Source organism: Vigna unguiculata, chromosome 11 (assembly GCF_004118075.2).
Source record: "Vigna unguiculata cultivar IT97K-499-35 chromosome 11, ASM411807v1, whole genome shotgun sequence".
Classification (NCBI taxonomy): Eukaryota; Viridiplantae; Streptophyta; class Magnoliopsida; order Fabales; family Fabaceae; genus Vigna; species Vigna unguiculata.
This window is the reverse complement of record NC_040289.1, coordinates 28,713,721-28,737,364: the sequence shown is the minus strand read 5'-3', so window position 1 is coordinate 28,737,364 and position 23,644 is coordinate 28,713,721. Positions and strand designations below refer to the sequence as shown.

General features: G+C 37.5%; 1 protein-coding gene and 1 pseudogene across 1 annotated transcript; one reads left to right on the top strand and one right to left on the bottom strand.

The window, feature by feature from the left end:
* Positions 1-9,478: 9,478 nt before the first annotated feature.
* LOC114170324 lies at positions 9,479-11,291 on the bottom strand. The gene is made up of 4 exons (XM_028055804.1): positions 10,735-11,291; positions 10,287-10,668; positions 9,863-9,931; positions 9,479-9,760 (listed from the first exon to the last, which is right to left on the bottom strand). Exons 1-4 carry the CDS (start codon positions 11,289-11,291, stop codon positions 9,479-9,481), a joined length of 1,290 nt encoding a protein of 429 aa, XP_027911605.1.
* A 4,508-nt stretch (positions 11,292-15,799) lies between these two features.
* Positions 15,800-16,312, top strand: LOC114169194 (annotated as a pseudogene).
* The last annotated feature ends 7,332 nt before the right edge of the window (positions 16,313-23,644 follow it).

Sequence of the window (23,644 nt, the reverse complement as noted above, 5' to 3'; positions counted from 1 at the left end):
GGTCCACGTGTATTTATAGAACATTAATGACGTTTGACTATCGTATGGGCTGGGTTTTGTCTTGGGCTCCAGCTTGGGCTCCAACTTGGGCCATGAGTAGGCCTGGTCCTAAAACAGGTCTTAGAGGTCTATTGAAGATAGGGTATTGATGTTGGTTAACTTTCTAGGCAGGTAGTCGGTTTCGACCGGCTACCTGCCTAGATGGCTTGTGCTGGTGGTGTCCGGGTACTAGATGGTAGGTGGTTTTGACGTGTATACTGTTTACTTGGTTGAGTTTAGCTAGGTACGATACACCAGTCCCCCAGCCTTGTCCGATATGGGTTGTCGGTCAAGGATGATATGTGTTGGTGAACTAGCAAAACCGGCTAGGTGTGATATACCAGTCCCCCAGCCTTTAAGTGTGGTGAACAGTGTTAAGGCTTGGAAGTGTCAGAAGGTAGGTGAAAAGGCGTCAGGTGGTCACATCGTTAAAATTTTGGCGCCGTCATTTTTTATGTGTCATATCCTTCATAATGGTGTCGATTGGTCTGGGGTTTCATTTTGGCGGGAAGAGTTTTAGTCGTTTGGGATCGTGGACTATAAATATGGGTTTGAAAGCAACTGAGGGTTCACTTGGTTCATTTGCGAGTTTCGAAATCAGAGATCCTGTGCGCATCATATTGTCCGACTAGTTCCCAAATTCTGCCGACATCTTTCCGTAAAAACGAAAACAGGTATGTCTAGTAGCGATAGCTCATCGTTATCTGCGTCTAGTAGTAGTCAGAGTACTGAGTCGGATAGGAGTAGAGATGACCAGCTTCGTGGAAAGGGTATGAGTGCTGGAGTTGGCACAAGCGGGATGCCAATGGAGGTGGTGAGGGAGGTCCGAGAAGATCCTCCTGAAGAGCTGGAGGAAAGTAACTGGCCGGCTAAGGGCGGTTATGCGTGGGTTGCATCCGATGTTCGTGACCAGTCATCATTGTTTAGGTGGTCTCGTCTGCTGAATTCTTGGCTAAACTGTACACCCGTCATATCTAGAGGGGTCAGTGGAGATATTGTTTCATTGGAAAGAGTGAGCGCCATCGACCGGGTATGCCACGGGCAAGAGGTGGCTACCGAGAAGTTCTTTTATATGTACATGTGCCATTTTTCTCAGCTTCATATACGACTACCTTTCGACGACTTTACTATGGGCGTGCTGCGGGCTTTGAATGTGGCGCCTACTCAACTACACCCTAATAGTTGGGCTTACTTACAGGCCTTCCGCATTCTGTGCGAGTCATTGTACTTGGAGCCTTCACCTTATGCGTTCTTGTATTTCTATGATACCAGACCCCGAAGGCCGGCTACCTGGCTGTCATTGATCAGTCGTCCTAGCATTAGCAGGTTGGATGCATTCTCCCAATCTTTCAAGCACTTCAAGGACGGATACTTCAAGGTTGTGGTGAAGGAGGGAGGCGAGCCGTATTTTTTGAATACGGATGGGAGTACAATAATTAACAAAATCTTTTACATAAATTAAAGGATTACAACAACGACAATAACATCTCACAAACAACCACATAATTCAATCATCATCGTCATCCTCCTCCTCATCAGTTTTGTCATAATTGTCAGACTTGTCGTCGTCATCATCTTCATCATCATCATCATCATCATCATGTTCTTCTTCTTCTTCTTGGTTATCCAGATCTTCTATGTCTTCTTCTTCAGGATCAAAATCCAAGTCATGCAATGTAGATACACCTTCAACTTCAATTCTTTAATGTGCATGTGAAATTTCATTAACTTGATAGGGAATATCGTCTTCAACCTCATTTGACTCAATGCGACCCTTAGGCTTAGTTTGTATTGCAACACACCAACCACTTTTGTCGATGCTCCAAAATGTTAGATTTGGGACATAATAAACTTGTCTAACATTATTTGCTATAATGAATGGATCAAATGGTCGATATCTTTTACTAATTTCAAGTTCGACAATATTATACCTAGCATGAAGTCTTGTACCATCTCTAGAAGGATCAAACCATTCACAATAAAAAAAATAAGTACTTTCTTTGGAGAAGTACAAGTGTTGTACTCTAACTCATATTTTACGAATTATTCCATAAAAATCATCATAACCACCCTTTGTAAGGCCCTTGACGTACACACCACAATTAATTATCTTCTTTCCTTTGGACCATTCATTAGTGTGAAACTTGTACCCATTAACAAAGTATGTATGCCATTCTTTGATGCATTTCATGGGCCAATTTTCCAAGTCCCTTAACTCTTCAATTTTGGGACTTAATGGCACGTTTTAAACCTACAAATATGCGACAATAAATAGTTAAACACCAAAGTTTGATAACAACAATTTGTTTAAGAAACGAGACCATACATACTTGATGTTTGAACTAGTAAGGAAACTCTAAGTATATTCGACCAGAAGCAGTTCCTTCAGGTACTTGTTCATCCACAAAAAATGAGCTATTAGATAAGAATACAATTAGTGAGTATAGAAAATTTCTGATTAGGGTGTATAGAATGAGATTAGAACATACTTAAGGTACGATTTAACTTCAAGGTAATTGATTAACACATGGACATGAGTAGAGTTGAATTCAACATCAATTAACCAATGAGTCAACTCCTTGCCTTCTTAACGACCAACGTGTCGAAACACTAATAATGATGAGTCTCATGTTTCATTTTGCTAGTGTGTTTCATTCCTAACATTCTCTAAACACTAGACTTTAACAGATGAACAATGATTACTAAAAATAGGAAATGACAACTGAATTCAAATTACAACAATATGCATACTAAATTGACCTTAAACACATAAGTAAATTCCAAATTAAAATGCCAAGTACTCGAGCATAGACAACCATCATGTATAAGAAAGGTTCTCCAAACAAATGTATGGTTCAAATCATAACAGCAAGATACTCTATCAGATTCAATTCAGAGGAAAAAATAATTGTAGTAGGAAAAAAAATTACAGGACTGCTAAATACACTTGAACAATGCTATTAAAACCCATTTACTTCGATGTCAGCCCAACAACACCAAAGCACAAAACACATTACGTTCCCCCTACGGCCGAAGTGCCTCAACTGCTAGAGCGCCTCGACGGTCGGGGTAGCAGCAAATGCAGTAGACTCCCTCCACAACAAGCCCCCTAACTCATGCAGATATGTCACGTAGGCCACGAATTCCCTCTCGCCCAAAAGAAAGGGTGGTAACTATCAGCTCAAAAATGAATCTTAACAACAAATTAAAATGTTAAATTGGTACAGGAACTGTTCAAACCAAAATCGCTCTTACACTATTTCTCTATCGTTGTCATGACGAGCATGCAATGTCACAAGCCCGTGACAACATTACCAAAAGGAGGCAGCCTCACGACGACAATCGATAGTGGTAAGGCAATGGCAAGGCAACTGTAGTGGTATTGACGAAATACATCATAAGATTTCAGGGAGAAGGGGTCACGAGAGAGAGAATGGTTGGGGGGAAAGTGATGACTGAATCTTAAATTTTTTTAAATTATTTCTGCGAATTGACCAACGAATTGAATCCGTTGATAAATCTATTGGTAATTTGAAATTACAGATGACTTATATTCTATATATAATATGCCATTGGTAAATTACAAATTTCTTGTAGTTAGTAAAATAAGCCACCCAAAAAGCTACTTCAACTGATGAGAAAGCTGCTACAACATCTGAGGGTTTAGTTGAAACAAATAAAAAATGTGCTATGATGGAAGAAGAAATAAATTTGATGAAGTGACAATTAACCTTAGTGTTAGAAAGACAGACTCAAAACACTTAAACGGGTACCAATAACGTGCATCCACATTATGATTCCTTATTGGATGATCAATCCATCCCTTGAACATGGACTTGATGAGGTAAATTATACTATATCTTTGTCCTAGTTAAATTTCAATATTTGATGTATTACAATTTTGTTAAAGTTAAATTTTTTTATATCCTTTTCTACAACTAGTATTGCTTAATTATAGATTGTACATTGTTTGTATGTTTTATATATTTATGTCTTACATATTGATTTTTCAGTTTCACATGTACTATTTCAATGGACTTTATGTAGTGCTGAGTGACCATGACTTCAACTTCCTCAACTTCATTTTCCAGTTTTAGTTACTAGGCTTATTTGTATGGTGAACATTGTAAACAAATTATGACTTGAACTTTTTACACTTTGGTGCGTTATCCACTTGTTTAGGTTTTATAAACTTATGTGTATTGTAATTTGATATCTATGACTCAATAAAGGATGAATGTAGTTTAATTAACTATTGATTCTAATTAGAATGGCTTCTGGATGGATAACTGAAATATATTGATTATGCAATTTTGATCATGCTTGCAAATAAAATTTGGGTTAAGAACAAAACAAACCAAACTTGTCATGGATAATTGTAATAGCGTCGTCGAACCCTCAATATTTGCATTGGCCAACCCATGCAATATTTAATAATTAAAATTTTTAAGCTTCCTCTAGCCCATGCCTTCAACAAGCATTTTTAATTATTATTTGCTATCAGCATCAACTAGCCCACGCATCATTTAATATAAAGCGTCGACTAGTTCACACACTAAACAAGCATTTTAAATTATTATTTTCTATTATTGTCACATGGCCCATGCTAGTTTTAGTATGTAGCATCCCCTGGCCAATGCTAAATCTTTATACTTTAAATTTTTTATTCATTTAACTATACTTGTTTGTGTCACCAGAACAACGGTATTATACTGCAATTTGCGTGCGTTGGATGACACATCTAAACTAGCCTCCATGATTTTTTCGTGGTTGGCTTTCCGACACTAGGCCGATAATAGATATAAATTTGTGTTGACTTTGGACTATTGGTGTTGGATTTTGGCCGACACTATTTACCTTAATTCTATAGTGAGTAGTGGTTAAAAATCACTACAAAATGTGGTCTAATTTGATTGTATTTTATAATATTTTGACGGTTAAAACCACCACAAAATATATCATATTTTAACAATTAAAAACTAAAAAAGTTATTTGAAATATTTTTAAAATTTTTTAAATTCCAAAATGTATTTATGAATTATTAGACTAATTTCACAATTCACTTTTTTTTCTATTGCATTATTATAGAAAATCAAATTTAAATTAGTTATTGTATGAAAGATCTATGGTTCACATTATAAAATTTGATTCAAAAAATCTAACAACATGCAAAACAAATAGACTTCATGAAATTGAGAAGTACAAAAAACTCCATGGCAATTTTTATAGTAACTCAAAGGTGCCTTCAGGTAAATAAGCTCTTAACACATGAAGGGTTATGATATTGTTCTGGTTCAGAAAAATACTAGATCATTCTTCACCAAAACAAAAAGAAAGTGTTTAAGACTTGTTTAGGTAAAAAAACTTTTCATCCCTTGACCATGGGAGTAAAACCCTTATTTATAGAATAATCAGTTACAAATACTAAATTCTATAGATAATAAAACTATCTTTTTCCCTAAAATATCTCTAAATTTAATAACCACCTTTATTAATCCCCTAAATCTCGCCAAATACGGAGTACAATTCAGTCATTATTCTCCCCCTCGGTTATAACCTGATCTGCTACTCCCGATCTGCTATATGCCAAAAATCTTCTATCTCGCTTAACCAAATTCTCTTAACTGTCATCTCGGCACAAAACCGAACCACTTTCTTTGGACTAGTACACAACTCTCCAACTTCTGCACTTTCTCGTCTCCAGAACGAGGAAAGCAGGAGTTGTCTTGTCAATAACTGCTCTTCACCATTTCCCGTAAAATCATAATTGTTCCCTGCACTTTCGCAACCACGTGTAACTAATCCAACGGTCTTCTTTTCCCCTCCTTTTTGAATATCAAACATCACTCAACTCCCTCTTTAACCTCTGCAACCCTAAACAGCCCTTCATCTTCTCACTCATTACGCTCACGCTTCTTCCACTCCCACTTATCCTTTCTCAACCGCCATTTCCTTTTTCCAGGTATTTCTTCTTTCTCCTTCAAATTTCATGCTTGTCCCCTTGCTCCTTTTACTTGTTTCTTATACATTATCTCTGTTTTTATACTGTGTTTTAGCTTTGCAATTGTATTTTCCTCCTTCCCATATTATCCATAACTTACTCTGAAAAAACCCTTACTACACCGCCACTGCAACCGCTCTCCATGAATACCTACTATAATTCCCTCTATTCTTGGGCCCCTTTGGCCTTACGCAGGGAAACCTCATCCATGACTACCCTCACTAGAATTAGGGCTTTCAGACGCCACCAAACCTTGTGTAAAAGCAATGAAGCTGAAGTAACCGTTATTGCCTGTGATGGTGATGAACCTATTTGCAGAGATGGCAATTTATTTCCTATTTCCCCTCAAAAATTTACTTATATGTATGTTACTTTATTCGAGAAGTTAGGTTTACGACTCCCCTTCAACACCTTCGAAAAAGAATTCCTCACCATTCTGAACGTTTCTCCATGCCAATTACACCCTAACAGATGGGCTTTCATTCATGCCTTCTAAATTCTATGCACCCACTTCGGAATTACTCCCTCAAGCAACATGTTTCTTTACTTCTTCGAATTACGAGCTCCTCACAAACAACTGTTGGCCTCCCTTAATGGAGTTAGTGGCCGCGCTCTCCTAACCTTATACAACTCTTCTTACAAGGGTTTCCAGGGTATTTTCATAAAAATAGTCGCCCCGATCACAGCCCTTCCCTCCTAGAAGGCTTCCCCTTATATTGGTGCCAATCCCCAACCTTCAAACCCCTCGGCAATTAGAAGACTTGGACCCTTCTAAGAAAAAAGACTGCTTGATGCTGGAACAACTGGATGTTGTTTTTGATACTCAAAAATTATTAGAGTTGGAATTCCGAGTGGTGGATCTAAAATTCCACATCGATACTTACTTTACTATTGTCCTTTTACTATTTTGCAATCAATATCACCCCTCATTTATCCGATCTCACTTATTTTTGCAGAGAGCCTAATGGCGATGTCTCATGAAGATATGCTAAAGCGAGCTCGTCAACTCAAGAAGCAAAAAACAACAACAGCGGGTGCTAGTCCTTCTGCACCACTTCCTCGTATCGAACTCCATTAAGAGACATCAGAACTCGATCTTGAGCCTCTGACTAGAAAGTAATTGAAGCAACCTCACAACATTCAACCTCACAAATTCAGTTGGCCCCTCATCAGACAGTGGACGACACCTAGATGAGCTTTTGGCACCCCCAATTCCTTCATTCCCAACATGGTCGGAAGCACAACTACCTCCGTCATGACGTCAATCTGCTGAGGACCTAAGACCCCAAAACTCTCCACGAGAGCATCCTAGCCAATCTCCATAAAGCCGAAGCATCCAGTTTCATGTTGATGGATCAATTAACCCTCCTATCCACTCAGAAATACCTAGACTTAAAACAAAAAGAGCAAGCCTTGGTGCTCTCCCAAACCGAAACCTCCCGCCTCACCACTGAAGTTACCGAGCTGACCTACCAGGTAAAGAAAAAGGACGAATTGCTCGCTGATTTACACAACCAGTTGAAAACTCTAGAAGCCGAGAAGCAAGGCTAGGTCCTCAAAGAGAAAGACCTTCTTAACAGTTCGGAGCTTCTCAAAGACCAAATCGGTTCCTCCTTGAACATGGGATTCCAACTCGCCCTCGATCAAGTCCATGTTCTCTACCCTGATGCGAATTTATCTTCAGCGAACATCTCTAAATCCGTGGTCAACGGACAATTGGTGGACATCGATGATTAAGACTCCCCATTTTGTATCTCAGTTTATTATTTTTTTTTTATGTCACCTGTTAAACCTGACTTTTTATATTTTGCTCCTTCATATTGGACTATTTATGTTATCCTTACGAACAAATATTCTCAACATTTAATATCTAGCCTTATTTCCTATAGATCTTATTATTAACTCCTGTCTGTTTCTTTACGTGAGCTTTTAACTTGATAATCAAAAAATCCTAACCTCTAAATTAAACTACCAATCTTGACTTAACCCACTCTTGTTTCTATCACTAATCCCGCTTGTTTTTAATTATACTATTAATTAATTTGTATGCTTCCACTACTGATGACCTCGACTATCAACCGAGATTTCAGTCACAATAACCTTCCCAAACCTCAGGTCAAACTACTAGCCTCTAAATTGCACAATCAATCTTGATTTGACAAACTCTTAGTTTTTAATTATACTAGCTATTAACTAATTTATATATTTCTATTACTAATAACTTCGGTTATCAACCGAGCTCTCAGTCACACCAGCTATTAACTCATACTTCTACTACTACTACCAACGACCTCGGTTGTCAACCGAACTCTCAGTCACATCAGCTATTAACTCATACTTCTACTACTATTACCAACGACCTCGGTTATCAACCGAGCTCTCAGTCACATCAGCTATTAACTCATACTTCTACTACTAATACGAATGACCTCGGTTATCAACCAAGCTCTCAGTCACAATAACCTTCCCAAACCTCAGCTATTAACTCATACTTCTACTACTACTACCAACGACCTCGATTATCAACCGAGCTCATAGTCACATCAGCTATTAACTCATATTTCTACTACTAATACGAACGACCTCGATTATCAACCGAGCTCTTAGTCACAATAACCTTCCCAAACTTAAGCTATTAACTCATACTTCTACTACTACTACCAATGACCTCGGTTATCAACCGAGCTCTCAGTTTGGAATAGAACAAGTTCTTTTAATCCTCAAGCAACTCGGCTTGGAGTAGAACACAAAAGCTCTTTTTAATCCTCAAGCAACTCGGCTTGGAATAGAACACAAAGGCTCTTTTAAAACCTCAAGCAACTCGGCTTGGAATAGAACACAAAGGCTCTTTTAAAACCTTAAGCAACTCGACTTGGAATAGAACACAAAGGCTCTTTTAAACCTCAAGCAACTCGGCTTGGAATAGAACACAAAGGCTCTTTTAAACCTCAAGAAACTCAGCTTGGAATAGAACACAAAGGCTCTTTTAAACCTCAAGCAACTCGGCTTGGAATAGAACACAAAGGCTCTTTTAAACCTCAAGCAACTCGGCTCGGAATAAAACAGTAACGCTGAATAACATTATATTTGAAAAATCAAAACAAAAAACAAAAAAACATATCTATAGAGAAAAACCATTTAACTAAAGTAAAAAAGTAAATTTGCCGCATTCCATGTCTGTGGTATCTCTTTTCCCTCTAACGTCTCCAATTTGTAAGCTCCTTCCCCCAACACTTCTTTAACGCGATAAGGTCCGGTCCACTTTGGCGTCGACTTACTATCCATCTGAATTAATTGTGCCTTTCTTAACACTAAATCTTGCACCTGGAAGCTTCGAGGTATTACTTTGGTCCTGTACCTTCTTTCTAACCTCCTATTCATTGCTTCACCCGAAATTTGGGCCAGGTCCCTGACTTCATCTATAACATCAAGGTTTGGTCAAAGCCCAACCTCAGAAACCTCCTCATTAAACGTCCTCGCCCTCCTAGTATTCTCCGAGATTTCCACGGGGATCATCGCATCTGTACCATATACCAGAGTAAATGGGGTTTCTCGAGTGGACGTCTGAGGTGTGGTATGATATGCCCACAACACTCGGTGTATCTCATTTGGCCATTCCCCTTTTGCGGCCATCAATCTTCGTTTCACACCCCTTAATATCACTTTATTAGCGGCTTCAGCCTGACCATTCGTTTGGGGATGCTCCATAGAAGAGAAGACCTGCTTAATCCCAATTTCATCACATAATTGTCTTACTGATGAGCATGCAAACTAAGTCCCATTGTCCGAAATAATTCTTCGTGGAACACCAAATCAACATACTATGTTCTTCCAGATAAATTCCCGAACCCGACTACCAGAAATCACAGCAACTGGCTCGGCCTCAATCCACTTTGTAAAATATTCCACAGCCACAATCAAAAACTTAAGCTGCCTCACCCCTTTAGGAAACGGGCCCAAAATGTCTATTCCCCAAGTGTGAAATGGCCAAGGTGTATTGATGGAGTGCAACACCTCGGGCGGTGCATGGCTCTAGTCAGCGTGTTTCTGACACGACTCACATTTCTTGACATACTCCATACAGTCATTCTTCATAGTGGGCCAAAAGAACCCACCCCGTACTAGTCGCAACATCAATGCTCTCCCTCCGATATGACTTCCACATATGCCCTCATGTAATTCGGCCGTGAGCCGAGATGCCTCCCTCCTACCAACACAAATCAACAAAGGTCTAGAAAACCCATACTTGAACAAATGACCATCGATCAACGTATATCGACTTGAATTTAGCCAACTGTGGATCACAAGCCTGGAATTCTCCCGTCACCTGGCCTGCCACTAATGTGGAATCGCTTTTGACTAATAACCTAGTGATACCCATCTCTTTAGCCAAAAGCATCCCTGCTATCAAAGCTTCATACTCTGCTTGATTATTACTAGCCTTGAAAGCAAATCTCAAAGATTGTTTAATTAGAACTCCTTCTAGTCCTTCTAATACTATACCAGCACCACTTCCTTTCAGATTAGAAGCCCCGTCGACAAATAAAATCCATGATATCTTTGTAGCTTGCCGATCATCGACAGGTGGCTCAGATAATTCTACTAGAAAATCAGCTAAAAACTGAGCTCTGATCGACCCTCGTGATTCGTACTGTATTCCATACTTTGAAAGCTCTATTGCCTATTTAACCAACCTGCTTGATATATCTGGTTTTTGTAGTATGTATCTGATCGGCAAATCCGTCATCACTTTGACCCTATGATTCTGGAAATAATGCCTCAAACGCCGAGCCGACACCACTATAGCCAAGGCAGCCTTCTCTATAGTCGGATATCTCACCTCAGCACCATGAAGTACCTTGCTCACGAAATACACGGGCCTTTGATCCCCTCTGGACTCTTGTACCAATATCGAGCTGACTGCATGCTCGGTCATCGAGATATATAACGCTAGATCAGCGTCTTTCTCCGGTTTGCACAATACTGGTGGCTTACTCAGATATTCTTTCAGTTTTTGAAAAGCTTCCTCGCATTGATCTGTCCATTGAAATTTCTCATTTTTCTTTAAACATTGGAAATAGGGAAAACCCTTATCCCCACTTTTAGCAAGAAAACGAGATAAAGCGGCCATCCTTCCTGTCAACCTCTGCACCTCTTTAACGTTGCTTGGGCTCCTCATATTTATGATAGCTGCACATTTGTCCGGATTAGCTTCTATTCCCCTCTCCGTAAGTAAAAGACCCAGAAACATCTCTGCTTTAACCCCGAAAACACATTTCTCTAGATTAAGTTTAAGTTGGTACTTATTAATCGTAACAAATAGCTCCTCCAGATCTTCTTAATGTCCTTTCTCTTCCACCGAGGTGACTACCATATCGTCAACATATATAAAGAGAAAGATGAAAATATATAAAAAAAAGAAAATTAGTGAAAAATATTGAGAAACAAAATCATGAAAATTCTTTGAAGTTGAAGCAAAATTTCACGTTTTCTTGGCTCGAATTGCATTTGAAGTTCACTATTTCACTACATGCACACTTGCTATTTTTGATTTATCATGAATGAATGGTTGGTCCAAATTGAGAACTGATTTTTGGATCTGCTAATTAAGACATAAACGAAAAAGAGAAAAAAAAATATCATGTCAAAAGGTAGAAAAATGAAACAAGAAAAAAATTTGTGAAGTAGAGGTGTGATTTCACGTTCTCTAGCCTTATAGTGAGTGATAAAGCATTTGATCATAACTAAGGTGACTTAATTCCCTCTTGAGTTCCCTTTGGTTTAGCTTTCTTTATGTTTATACTTTTTCTTACTTTATTTGTTGGACACTTTTGGTGTGGTGTGTATTGTGATATAGGAGGATTATATTTAGGTTTACTATACTTGGAGGTAGTGTCTTGGAAGGTGGGGAATCCATTTGAAAGCTTCAAGCGAGAAAACTTTCAAGGTCAACATCCACTTTCACATTAAAGTGAGGGAGAGCAAACACCAAAAGAGTGCAAACACCAAAAGAGGAAGAGTTGTGGTCTCGGATTATTAGCCATAAATGGCTTGTAATCATTGCATGTTTCTTGTTCATTTGTCTTTCTTGTAATTGGCCTAATTAGGTTTCTTGGGGGAACCACAAGGTGTTCAATCCCATCTCCTAATTAGAACCTCTTTTATATAGTAAGTTGTTTGTAGTAGTGAGAGTTTTGAAGGCTTCAAATGTCTTCTAACCTTACCAACTAGACCGCATAAGGTAGCTTTATTGCTTTACATGATAGTTGCTTGAGTTAAGAGACCAAAGTCTCTAAAGTCTTTGCCAATTAGGTATTCGTTTATTGTTGTAATTTGCTTGTGGTGTTTTGAACTTTGTTCTTAAAAACATTTGTGAAAACTCTTATAAATTAAAAGTATATCCTTGGGTGAAAGTCCATAAGTAAGTAGCATATTACACTTTGGCTAAGGCAAGACTTGGTATGTAAGAAGTCCAAGTGACCCACCTCTCTTCCCTAGAAGTCTAATCATGAAACACAAAAAAGCTTTCTTTCTAGGAATACTTATGAATTTATTAGATGATGACAAGGCGAGGTTCTAAACATGGTGATAGTGGTTCTGATAGTAAGAAACATGTTCTGTCCCAATTTGTTGATAAATTTAAAGAATTTAAGATAATGATACAATAGGAGAGGGGAGGAAAAGGAAAGGAGGAAAATAGAAAAGAAAGGCAAGTTGAGGAAAAAGAAAATAGAGAGAGAAAAGGAGAGGAAAGAAGAAGAAAGAGAAAGAAAAGAAGAGGAAAAAGAGAGGCAACCCTAGAGGATAGGAGAAGGAATGAAGAGAGAATGAGGCACATATACGAAAATTTTAATGCCTTAAAGGAGAGAGAAAAAAGAACTCCCAGCATAGGAGGAGTAGGCATGAAGAGGATACTTTCTCTTAACAAGAGTTAGGGGTAGGTGAGTACTATGAACAACCTTCACATGTGAGAAGGCAAAGGAAAGAACACACCCCTAAAGAAGGAAAATTGATTTTCCATACTTCTATGGCAAAGAAAATATTGAAGCCTTTTTGGATTGGGAGATGAAGGAGGTGGAACAATTATTTGAATGCCACCAAGTCCGAGAACAGAGAAAGGTGCCTTTAGGTACACTTAGCTTTCAAGCCTATGCTATGTATTGGCAACCTCCTTCGTTCAAGAGAAAGTTAGGTTACAAAGCCCTACCATTAAGTATTGGTCTAATCTTAAAAATGCCCTTAGGAAGAGAAATGTTCCTTCCTATTACACTAGGGAACTCATGGATAAACTCCAAAGGCTTCAACAAAGGTCTATGATCGTGGAAGAATATAGACAAAGGATGAAGTTGTTATGATTAAGGCGGGCATAGATGAAAATGATGAGCTGACCATAACTAGAATTTTGAGTGGGTTAAATTTTGATATAAGAGATAGAGTGGAACTTCTACCTTACAAAGATTTGAGTGATTTGGATAATTGTGTATCAAGGTAGAACAAAAACTATTGGGGAAATCATTTTCTAAAAGAGACACATTCTTCTAACTCTTATATCAAGAGAGATTTTAAAAGAGAAAAGGATGAAGCTAGAGGAAGTAAGAAAGGTAGGGGTGAAGCATCTACACACACCCGCACTAGTGACATCAAGTGTTTCAAGTGTTTAGGTCGAGGAGATGTAGCAGCTCAATGCCCCACCAAAAAGACCAAGATCTTGGGGGGTATTGATCATTATAGTAGCCAAGAGTTTAGCTCAAGTGAAAATGAAGTTGTGAGTGATAGTTCTCATGAGTCAAATAGAGACGATGCATACCCTTGTAAAGGAGAGCTTCTAATGATTAGAAGGCTCCTCAATAATCAATCTAGGTCTAACCATATCAATCAAAGAGAGAACATGTTTTACACAAGATACAATGTTTGAAAGAATATATGTTCTCTCATCATTGATAGTGGATCATGTTGTAATTGTTGTAGCACTAGATTGGTTGAGAAGTTGAACTTAACTGTGTTACCCCATCCAAAACCTTATAAACTTCATTGGCTTAATGAAGATGAGGATATCATAGTCAAGAATCAAGTGAAGGTACAATTCTCCATTGTGAAATACCAAGATGCAGTTTTATGTGATATAGTTCCCATAGAGGCTTATCATATTTTGTTAGGAAGACCATGTCAATTTAACAGAAAATCAATGCATGATGGTCTTTCTAATGAAACTACCCTTCATTACAAGGAAAGGAAATTTGTACTTCATCCTTTAACACCAAGTGAGGTAGCTAAGAATCAAGTACAAATGAAACTCAAGAGGGAGGAAGAACAAAAAAAAAGTCAAAAAGTAGAGAGTAAAGAATTAGAGGTGGGGGAATGTGGTGTTCCTTCCCCTAAGGTTATTCAACATGAAGTTCTTTTAAATAAAAAATCTTTACATGTTCTTCATGGTAAACAATCTTCTTACCTCTTGTTTGTCAAGGAACACTCACATGCACTTCTAGTGAATCTTCCACTAAATCTCTACCTTTTTCTATTGAAAATCTCTTGAAAGAATTTGAGGATGTATTCCCTAAAGAAAGAGCAATTGGTCTTCCACATTTTAGGGGAATTGAAAATCAAATTTATTTTGTGCTTAGGGTTAATCTACCAAATAAACCAACCTATAGGACTAATCCTCAAGAATCAAAGGAGATAGAGACCAAATACAAGATTTATTAGATAAGAGTTGGGTTCAACAGAGCCTTAGTCCTTGTGTTGTTCCAGGATTGTTGGTCCCAAAAAAATATGGTAAAGGGAGGATGTGTTGTGACTGTAGAGCCATTAATAACATCACAATAAAGTATAAGCATTCAATCCCTAGGTAAGATGATATGTTGGATGAATTGCATGGTTCCACTGTGTTTTCTAAAAGTGATCTTAAAAGTGGTTATCACCAAATTTGTATTAAAGAAGGTGATAAGTGGAAAACTACTTTAAAGACTAAGTTAGGATTGTATGAATGGCTAGTAATGCCTTTTGGCCTTAGTAATGCACCAAGAACTTTCATGCACATTATGAATCATGTCTTAAGTGATTGTATAGGCAAGTTTATTGTAGTTTATTTTGATTATATTTTGATTATCATTTGTTGGCCAAGGTAGATAAGTGTACTTTTGTGTTGATAGTGTCATTTTCTTAGGTTTTATAGTCAATAAAGATGGGGTTCATGTGGATCCCGAGAAAATAAAGACCATTCAGGAATTGCCTACTTCTAAAAAATATAGGAGAAATTAGGAGCTTCCATGGTTTGACAAGTTTCTATAGAAGGTTTGCTCCTAATTTCTCTAGTCTAGCTTCACCACTCAAAGAGTTAGTGAAGAAAGATGTTACATTCATATGGGGGCAAAAATAACAAAAAGTGTTTGATGAACACAAAAAAAAAGTGTTACATTCATATGGAACTAGAATATGATGCATTGAGAGTTGGTACATGTGTGATATTATTCTAAGAAGGTCGTCCCATTGCATATTTTAGTGAAAAATTACATGGCGCTTCTCTCAATTATCCCACCTATGAAAAGAAATTGTATGCATTTGTGAGGACTCTTCAAAGTTGGGATCATTATCTTGTTTCCAAGAAATTTGTCATTCATAGTGATTGTAAGTCACTTAAATACTTGAAGAGTCAATATAAGCTCAACAATGGATGGAGTTCCTTGAGCAATATGAGCTTTTGTAGTTATAAAAACAAAGCTTATATGAGATTTTATAGCACAGAAACTACAAAAATTATACATGTAAACCCAAGGTGAAGAGCATGTTTCACAATTGCTTTGAGCTCAAACCCATATCTGGAATCACATTTTCAAATTCATAAACTCTTTGTCTCTTAAGTGGGTTGTTGAGTTCGGCATAGTAGATATCATACACAACTATGGCCAACCTATGCCACTCTCACAAATCATTGCTTCATTACCACTCCACCATTCCCAGAGTTTCTTTATCAGCCGCTTGATGAAAATTCTGACTCATTCTGGTTTCCTCTCTGAACACGCCACCCCAAATGAGCCTAAAGTGATGTATGTGCTAACTGATGCATCTAAATTACTCCTAAAGGACCATCCCTTTAGTATGAGATATTTTCCGCAACTAGTATTTAATCCAATTATGATCAATCCATGGTTTCAATTCTCTACTTGGTTCACAAATGAAAACGCTATACCATTCCAAACTAAAAATGGGATGACATTTTGGGATTTTGCTAGGTGTCAGCCTAAGTTCAACCACTTTTTTAACGATTCCCTATGATGCTCTGACACGGTGGTTGGACGACGCTTCCTGCTCCTGAAGCGAACACGGACGCGGAGGCGCAACGGACACCTGCACGACACGGTGTCGGAAGCTTCTCCATGGATCAGACGCGACTAGTTCTAAGACACGCGACCAACGGACACCTCTAGTTGTTTGGATGCGCGACTGATACGAGATTCAGAGAATTCTTTCGTGTATCCGAGTGAAAAATGGTTGTTCATGTTTTGTTGTGTTCACGATGTGTTCACAATTTGCTCTGTTCACCTCACCTAACGTCATTCTGATATTTTATTTGATTGACATGATATTTTTGTTTGTTATTTTTTTATAGAATAAAGGAAAATCTAACAAATTTAAAATAAAAAGGGAAATAAAAAAACTAAAAAATAATCTTTCATATCTTTTATTAAAATAAAAAGGGAAATAAAAAAAATAACAAATAATCTTTCATATCTTCTATTAAAATAAATCCAAAAAATTTAAAATAAAAAGGGAAATAAAAAGAATAAAAAATAATCTTTCGTACCTTTTATTAAAATAAATCCAAAAAATTTAAAATAAAAAGGGAAATAAAAAAATAATAATCTTTCATACCTTCTATTAAAATAAATCCAAAAAATTTAAAATAAAAAGGGAAATAAAAAAATAAAAACTAATCTTCCATACATTCTATTAAAATAAACACAAAAAAATTTAAATAAAAATGGAAATAAAATAATAAAAAATAATCTTTCATACCTTCTATTAAAATAAAATAAAATCAAGATGATGAACAAAAATAAAATCAATAAGAATAAATTATTCTATAAATTAGAGTAAAATGAGATGTTATAATCACAAGTAACAAAAACAAAGGAAACAATTAAGATTGGGAGCTCTTGAGTTGAGAGGAAATACAATTGAAAAACTTGTTAGCAATTGCATAACAAAGGAAAGTTGTTGCTTTGCAGTTGTAGAACGAAGGAAAGTTGTTGCTTTACGGTTGCAGAACCAAGGGAAGGAGAAAGAAAGTCTAGAAAAGATTCTGAAAAGGTAACTTTATAAACTTTCTTTTTTATAATTTAAATAAATATCTTTTATAGTTTTTTTCATGTAAAAATAATTTATCGTAGTTTTTCTTATACAATGTATATTTGTATATGTGAACAAGTTTTTTTTTTAATAGAAAATTTATTTTATTATAGGAAATTAAGATGAGTATACCTAGTCATGCCATCGAAAAAGAACATGAAACAAAACCTTTATGGAGATATGTTACAAAGTTAAGAAAAATTCCTGGTGGTGGAAATAATATGATTAAATGCAGTTTGTGTGATTTATCATTCAATGGATCTTAAACTCGAGTAAGATCTCATTTGCTAAAAATTACGGGAGCAGGAGTTAGAATTTGTCCAAACGTGACTACATCAAAACTTGCTGAGTTTAGAAGATTAGACAATGAAGCAGCATTGAAAATAGAAAATTCAAAGAAGAAAAAGGTCTCTCTACCATCTGTATGTAATGAAGGAAAGCAGATGAATAACAGTGTTAATCCAAAACACAAAGGTCATTTAGAAGCTTCTTTCAACATTCAAGTTAGAGATATTCTTGATTATGAAATTGCAAGGATGTTTTATTCTTCAGGACTACCATTTTCTTATACAAAAAAAAAAATAATTCTATGGGCCTCCTTTTTAAAACCATTGTTAATTTTTCTAGTTGGTTCAAAAGGTTAAAAACAATGCAGGATTCAGATATAATGAAGTGTGTGTCAGATTCACTCAATTTATTATCGACTAGTGTGGTCTGCAAAAAATAATGGTAGCAATATTCTTATGGTAGTGTTTGTTGAGTGTTGGGCATATTTTCATGCTAGAAGGTCCAATATCAAGAGATAACAGATAAAAAAGGATATAAAAAAGTACCTTCTAGACCAGGATGTTGATATCATATTAGGAAGAGCTATACTTGGAAAGAGGGGAGATGTTTGCTCCTAGAGCTATATCATTGTTAATTCGAATAAAGCCAGAGCAAAGGAGATTATAACAACTACTAGCTTGATATGCATCACTCTATCATGGTAGTGGAACAATTGATTCAAGTGAATAAGAAATACAAAAGTAATTAGACGAAAGGACAAAATTTTGGTGCTTGAATTGATAACTCACTGTCCAATAAGTGAAAAGTGATAAAGGATTATCTTGTTTGCTTTTTAAGATTATGAATAAGGTGAAGAGTTTTTTAAAGAAAACTCAAGGAAATCCCCACTGGACATTAAGATAGCAAGCTATCTAGATGTGAAGATTCCTTTCCAAGAGTTCAATAGGAGAAGAGATAGTTTAAGGTGCTTAGAAATGAAAATAACGAGCAAAACCAAAAACGAAAATACATTGAAAGAAGAAGAACAAATAAAATGGAAGAGAAAATAGTAGTGGTGATGGAAATGGAACACGCCACTCATAGAGGGGGCAAAGCCAAACCAAGGTCTAGAGATGAGTGTATGGTGTCGCCACTTGCATAGCAAGATAAGGCAAGAGTTTTTCCTCTCCTTGGGAGGAAGGATAGCTCACGGAAATGAGGTTGAAAACAAGAGTGTTTAGATTCAAAGTATTCAACCCTTTTACAAGTGGAAGAGCTCCCCTTAAATAGATGGTCTTAGGGGTCTTTAAGCAAAATACAAAAGATGAAAGGGCTAACTAGAAAAGAAATGAAAACCCTAATTCTAGAAGCATCTCCAAGATAGGCACAAAATGAGATGGTGATGTTGCTTCCCATGTTGATTCTCAGCCAAAAGGGTGGAGTAAGAGACAAAAGTGGTATCCAAATCATGCAAAGGAGCATAAAGAGCAAAAGAGACAAAAGGTACAATGTCTACTTTTGCTTTATGCTTTTGCTTTTGCTTTTGCTTTACTCTCTCCTCCATATCATTCATGTCCTCCAATCACCATGTGCCACCTATCAAGCTTGTCTTTACAAAATTAACCTACAAAACAACTTAAACAAGGATTAGCATGATGGCTTAAGTTTAATTAATTTTGGTCAATGAGTAAACCTTAGTCCAAGGTCAATAAGTCAACCAAAATTAAGTCAGCCAAGTCAACTTAGGGAAATCAAGAAATCTACTTAGGGACATAAAAGAAGGATTCTCCCCTTTGGCCATGCTCCTAATAATTCTCCTTGGGGGAGTCTCCATGGTTCCTTGGGTGGTCAATCCGTCATCAAAGAGTCTAGTGTTGTTGTCTCCATACAAATCAAGGCTGACCTGATTACTAGAACAGAAGAAAATAGAAATTGGAAATTAGAATGAAGGAAATAAATCACTTCTTTATGACGATGTTGAATTTGAAAACATTTGCGGGCAGAAGATAACAATGGAGAAAAAATAATAATAATACTTGTCGACCTCCTTCTATGCAAGGTAATTATATAACACTGCATTCAAGGGGTTGGTTTAAAAATTATGAAAGTATAAAAAATATTATTTATTTCTGCAGAATTGTATTTCTTTATAGGGCTCTCTAGTTTTAAATTCCCGACCAATATGCCTGTGTTGTTTTTTACATTTGGTTGTTGTAACAAAGAGCTTCCAATAGTAGATGCCCTTGGTTGTGATGTGGATCTCTTTCTCAGCCCACTATTGGTTGTTAGGAAAACTAGTATGTTCAACTCTTCTACTTTTGGAGATGCACAAGGCACAATTAGAATGTCTCGGTAACTTGAGAAATGCTTTAAGCCTTTCCTTCGGCGTTTTAAGCCTTAGCTTTAGTTTATCTGGTAATAAGCCCAAAATAATATCAATACACTAGCGCAGGGAAGAGATTATGCTGCAATTATTTTGGCTTCGGTTTTACACCCAAGGCATATGCTGGCAACGTAAAAAAAAGATATGTTTATGCCTCGTTTATGAACTAAGGCATATACGAGGTTACTACCTCGGCTCTAGAGGGAACCGAGGCCTAATGGGCATCACAAATTAAAAAAAAAAAACTTTCTGATCCAATAACAACATCACACGTAGCCATGATCCTTGTACACACACCTACACCAACCATAGTGTGCCCCATCATCATCTTCAACCTTCTTACAAATCAGAAACCCTAGCCACCATTGAAACCCTAAATGTTGCCAGTGTGTCGTCACCACCATCTTAAACAACCGCAACACGCGCGGAACAACTTCATGACGCCTTCATTCATCTCGCCAACGACGCAAAACAACCTTTCTTCACCACCATATCTGAACAAAAAACGTGAAACATCTCACGACTAACTACCGTGAGCCAAATCGCGACTTCAACACACATATCGATGTTTGAAACCCACAGGAGAGTTTTACGATTTGAAAAAGGAGAAGCACATACCTACAAGCGGGATTGAATGATGACAATGGAGGCGGCTTCGCATCCTCTGCGACGACAACAATGGAGGAGGCCCGCGCGATGGAAGAGGCCCGTTCAACAGCGGACCGGTGGTGGAGAGACGAAACTGCAACTTTGTGGAAGAAGGAACCTTTGCGTTCTACAACAATGGCGTTTGAAAATGGAAGAAAGAAAAATGGCCACTTCGAAAAAATGGCCACAACCGAGACATAAAAGTTCGAAAAAATGACAAAAGTGCCATTGCGTCTTCATATGCCTCGTTTGTGGATGAACCACGACATATAGGGCGCTGTAAAAGACCCATTATGCACTAGTGATAACATGTTAAAAGTTGCTCTAGATGCATACTTGGAGGGCAAAATATAACGTCCCATTTAATCAATAATCCAAATTAAAGGAACGTCACACAAGATAATGTAGTAGCGCGGTCTTGGAGTATAAGCACAACCCCTTACAATACTCAAGGCACACAATGACGCTAAAACTAACCAAAATACAGAGTTTAACAATGCACCAAAATTTAATTTAAAAGTCAAGTAAATACATGGGCCATAGCCCTATCATAAGCCCTCAATGCAGTAGAATCAGTCCAAGCATACTACGCAGCAGAATCATCCCTTCCCTGTTGACCTCGAGTGCCTCTCGCGTCTGCTCATCTCAATAAATTGATGATCATCGCAAAAGGAGAAGAACCACATCCAAGACAACCAAACAAGCAAATAGGGTAAACTAGAGTAGAAACAGTTTATCAAGGAGTCACATGCTATTACACAATCCAAGTAGTATAGATATATCATCCAAACATGTTATGATTTCTCAAACAATACACTAAACTCTGACTCGACTCATCCGGATACATATAATCTAGTCGGATTCAGCGGATGCTTGCACTTGCGGTGGATTATTCTGCTCACCCCCGAGCTAAGTGTTACAAGTGTTACAATGTTTCAATCCCCCACACACAAGGTTAGCCCTTAATGAGTTACAGGCCTCCTACTACTCTCACCACCAGAGTCAGTCTGCTCTATGTGAGACTAACTGACCTCGTAGAGTGTAAGGATGCAACCTTACCTTGAATCCTTACCAAATTATATAAATGGGGCACCACCATGGACTCCCACTAACTGGGGCCATGGAATGACGTCCTGACCACAGAGCAAGGACGCGTCCTTGTCAAACTCTCGCTCAGGCAGAAGGTGCTCGCTCAAGCGAGCTCCATTTGCCTAGGCGAGAGCTCAATAATCTAGAACAGGGGTCATTCGCACTAGCTCGCTTAGGGGAGCTCTCCTCGCCTGAGCGAGACATTCTCTTGCTCAAAAGTAGGACTTCCCGCTTGGGCGATAGTTCGCACAGAATTCCTGGGCGAGCCTCTACCAGTCTTGCTTAGGCGAGCCTGGCTCACTTGGGTGAGATTATCAGTACTCGCCCTTGTTCTCACCTGCAGCAGTCACATTTTCGCATCCAACTAACCACACAAGATATCCCACATATTCACAACGACATACAATCCATACAACACTAAGCATACTCAAAAAAATAGGCCAAACATACTTAAAACTCAAAACCCTAACTTTCCTTACATGGAAATGGTTAGCAAACAACGTCGACACCCGAACCGTGACGAACAATAGCTCAAGCAATAACTTCGAGAGCTGGAAAACAATGGAACGAGCTTAAAATGAGTTCATTAAGACAAACCCAAGTTGGAACTACGAAGAATGAACAGAATGGAGCAAAAGCATGAATTGGAAGCTGACTTACAAAGAGTAGAAAACCAATCTGAGCTCACTTGATGAGAAATAATGGCTGAACCCTAGCAGAGCTTCACCGCTGCTCATAGAGGGAGTAAGGGAGAATTGTTTTTCTGAAATGAGACGAATGGGTGGGTTAGGGCAGGTTTGGGTCATTTAGCTCCCTATGGGTCAACCCTTTGGCCCATTAGACCTTGGGGCAACCCTTAAAGATTGGGGCTAAAATAAGAGGGCTTTACACAAAAAAAGTTGGATAAATACCTTTAATTATGACTCTGCCTTAGTTGTTTTCTTTGATGTAGCTAGCTTGTCTTTCAACCGTTGAATCTTTGCCTACACATATGCAAGGACGTACACTTATGATAGAAATTTATTGCACAATATTTAATGTAACTTTTAAGAGTGAAAAATGTGTATGGTTTAGAGAAAGAGTAGAATTGTGCTTGTGAGAATAGAACCATATGATCTCCAATTTCCTCTTCTCTTCCTAAAAAAATATGCAGAACCAATGAACAACATAGATCAATCAATAAGTCATTGCAACTAACACTAAGTTATTCCAATAACTCCTTAGGACAACGTGCCTAGTTGCATTTCAGAAGTTTGTCGTTGATAGTCACAAACAACATTAGCAGTAGCTAATAACTTCCTCAAGCTCTTGTATGTTTTGGCTAAGCTTTTCAACTTCTAAAATCTTTGGGTGATGCTTTTTCTCCAAGATTTTGTTCTCCTCCTATTTTGGGAAGTTGTGAATTAGCTTAAGCACTTACTCTTGACTATGGAAACAAAATATGAAGCAATCATGAATAATACTTACACTTCACTGGAAAGAGATTCTCATGCACTTGTTACATCTTCTAAACTAGGAGAACCATAATCTTGAATAATACTTCCACCATCCCCTTCATAAATGAGTTCCCCTATTTCATTTAACTTAAAGCTCCTATTATTGTGCTTTAGCAATTGTCAACACTGTTTGCGAAATTTCTCATACTCTTTTCTACATTTAAAAATTTAGAATTAAACTAAAAAAGTGATGAGGGAAGTACACACAAAATAAAAGTTTTAAAAACTACAAAATTGTGGTGGACCATTATATATACTTTACCTATTTTGAGTTCTTATAGCATCTTTTTCTTCCTCAGTACTGTCCAAGTTATAGTTGTATAAATGAATATGTAATCAGTAAACCATAGTAGAGTTCATCTAAATTAATAAATA

Bases quoted from the DNA above. Each gene is read 5' to 3' on its own strand.
- LOC114170324 (XM_028055804.1), bottom strand. From the start codon at position 11,291: ATGTTTCTGGGTCTTTTACTTACGGAGAGGGGAATAGAAGCTAATCCG. The intron at 10,669-10,734 runs GTTGGTTAAATA...AGGGTCGATCAG, and splicing joins AAACCAGATATATCAAGCAG to AGCTCAGTTTTTAGCTGATT. The intron at 9,932-10,286 runs GTATGGGTTTTC...TATTTTACAAAG, and splicing joins ATCGATGGTCATTTGTTCAA to TGGATTGAGGCCGAGCCAGT.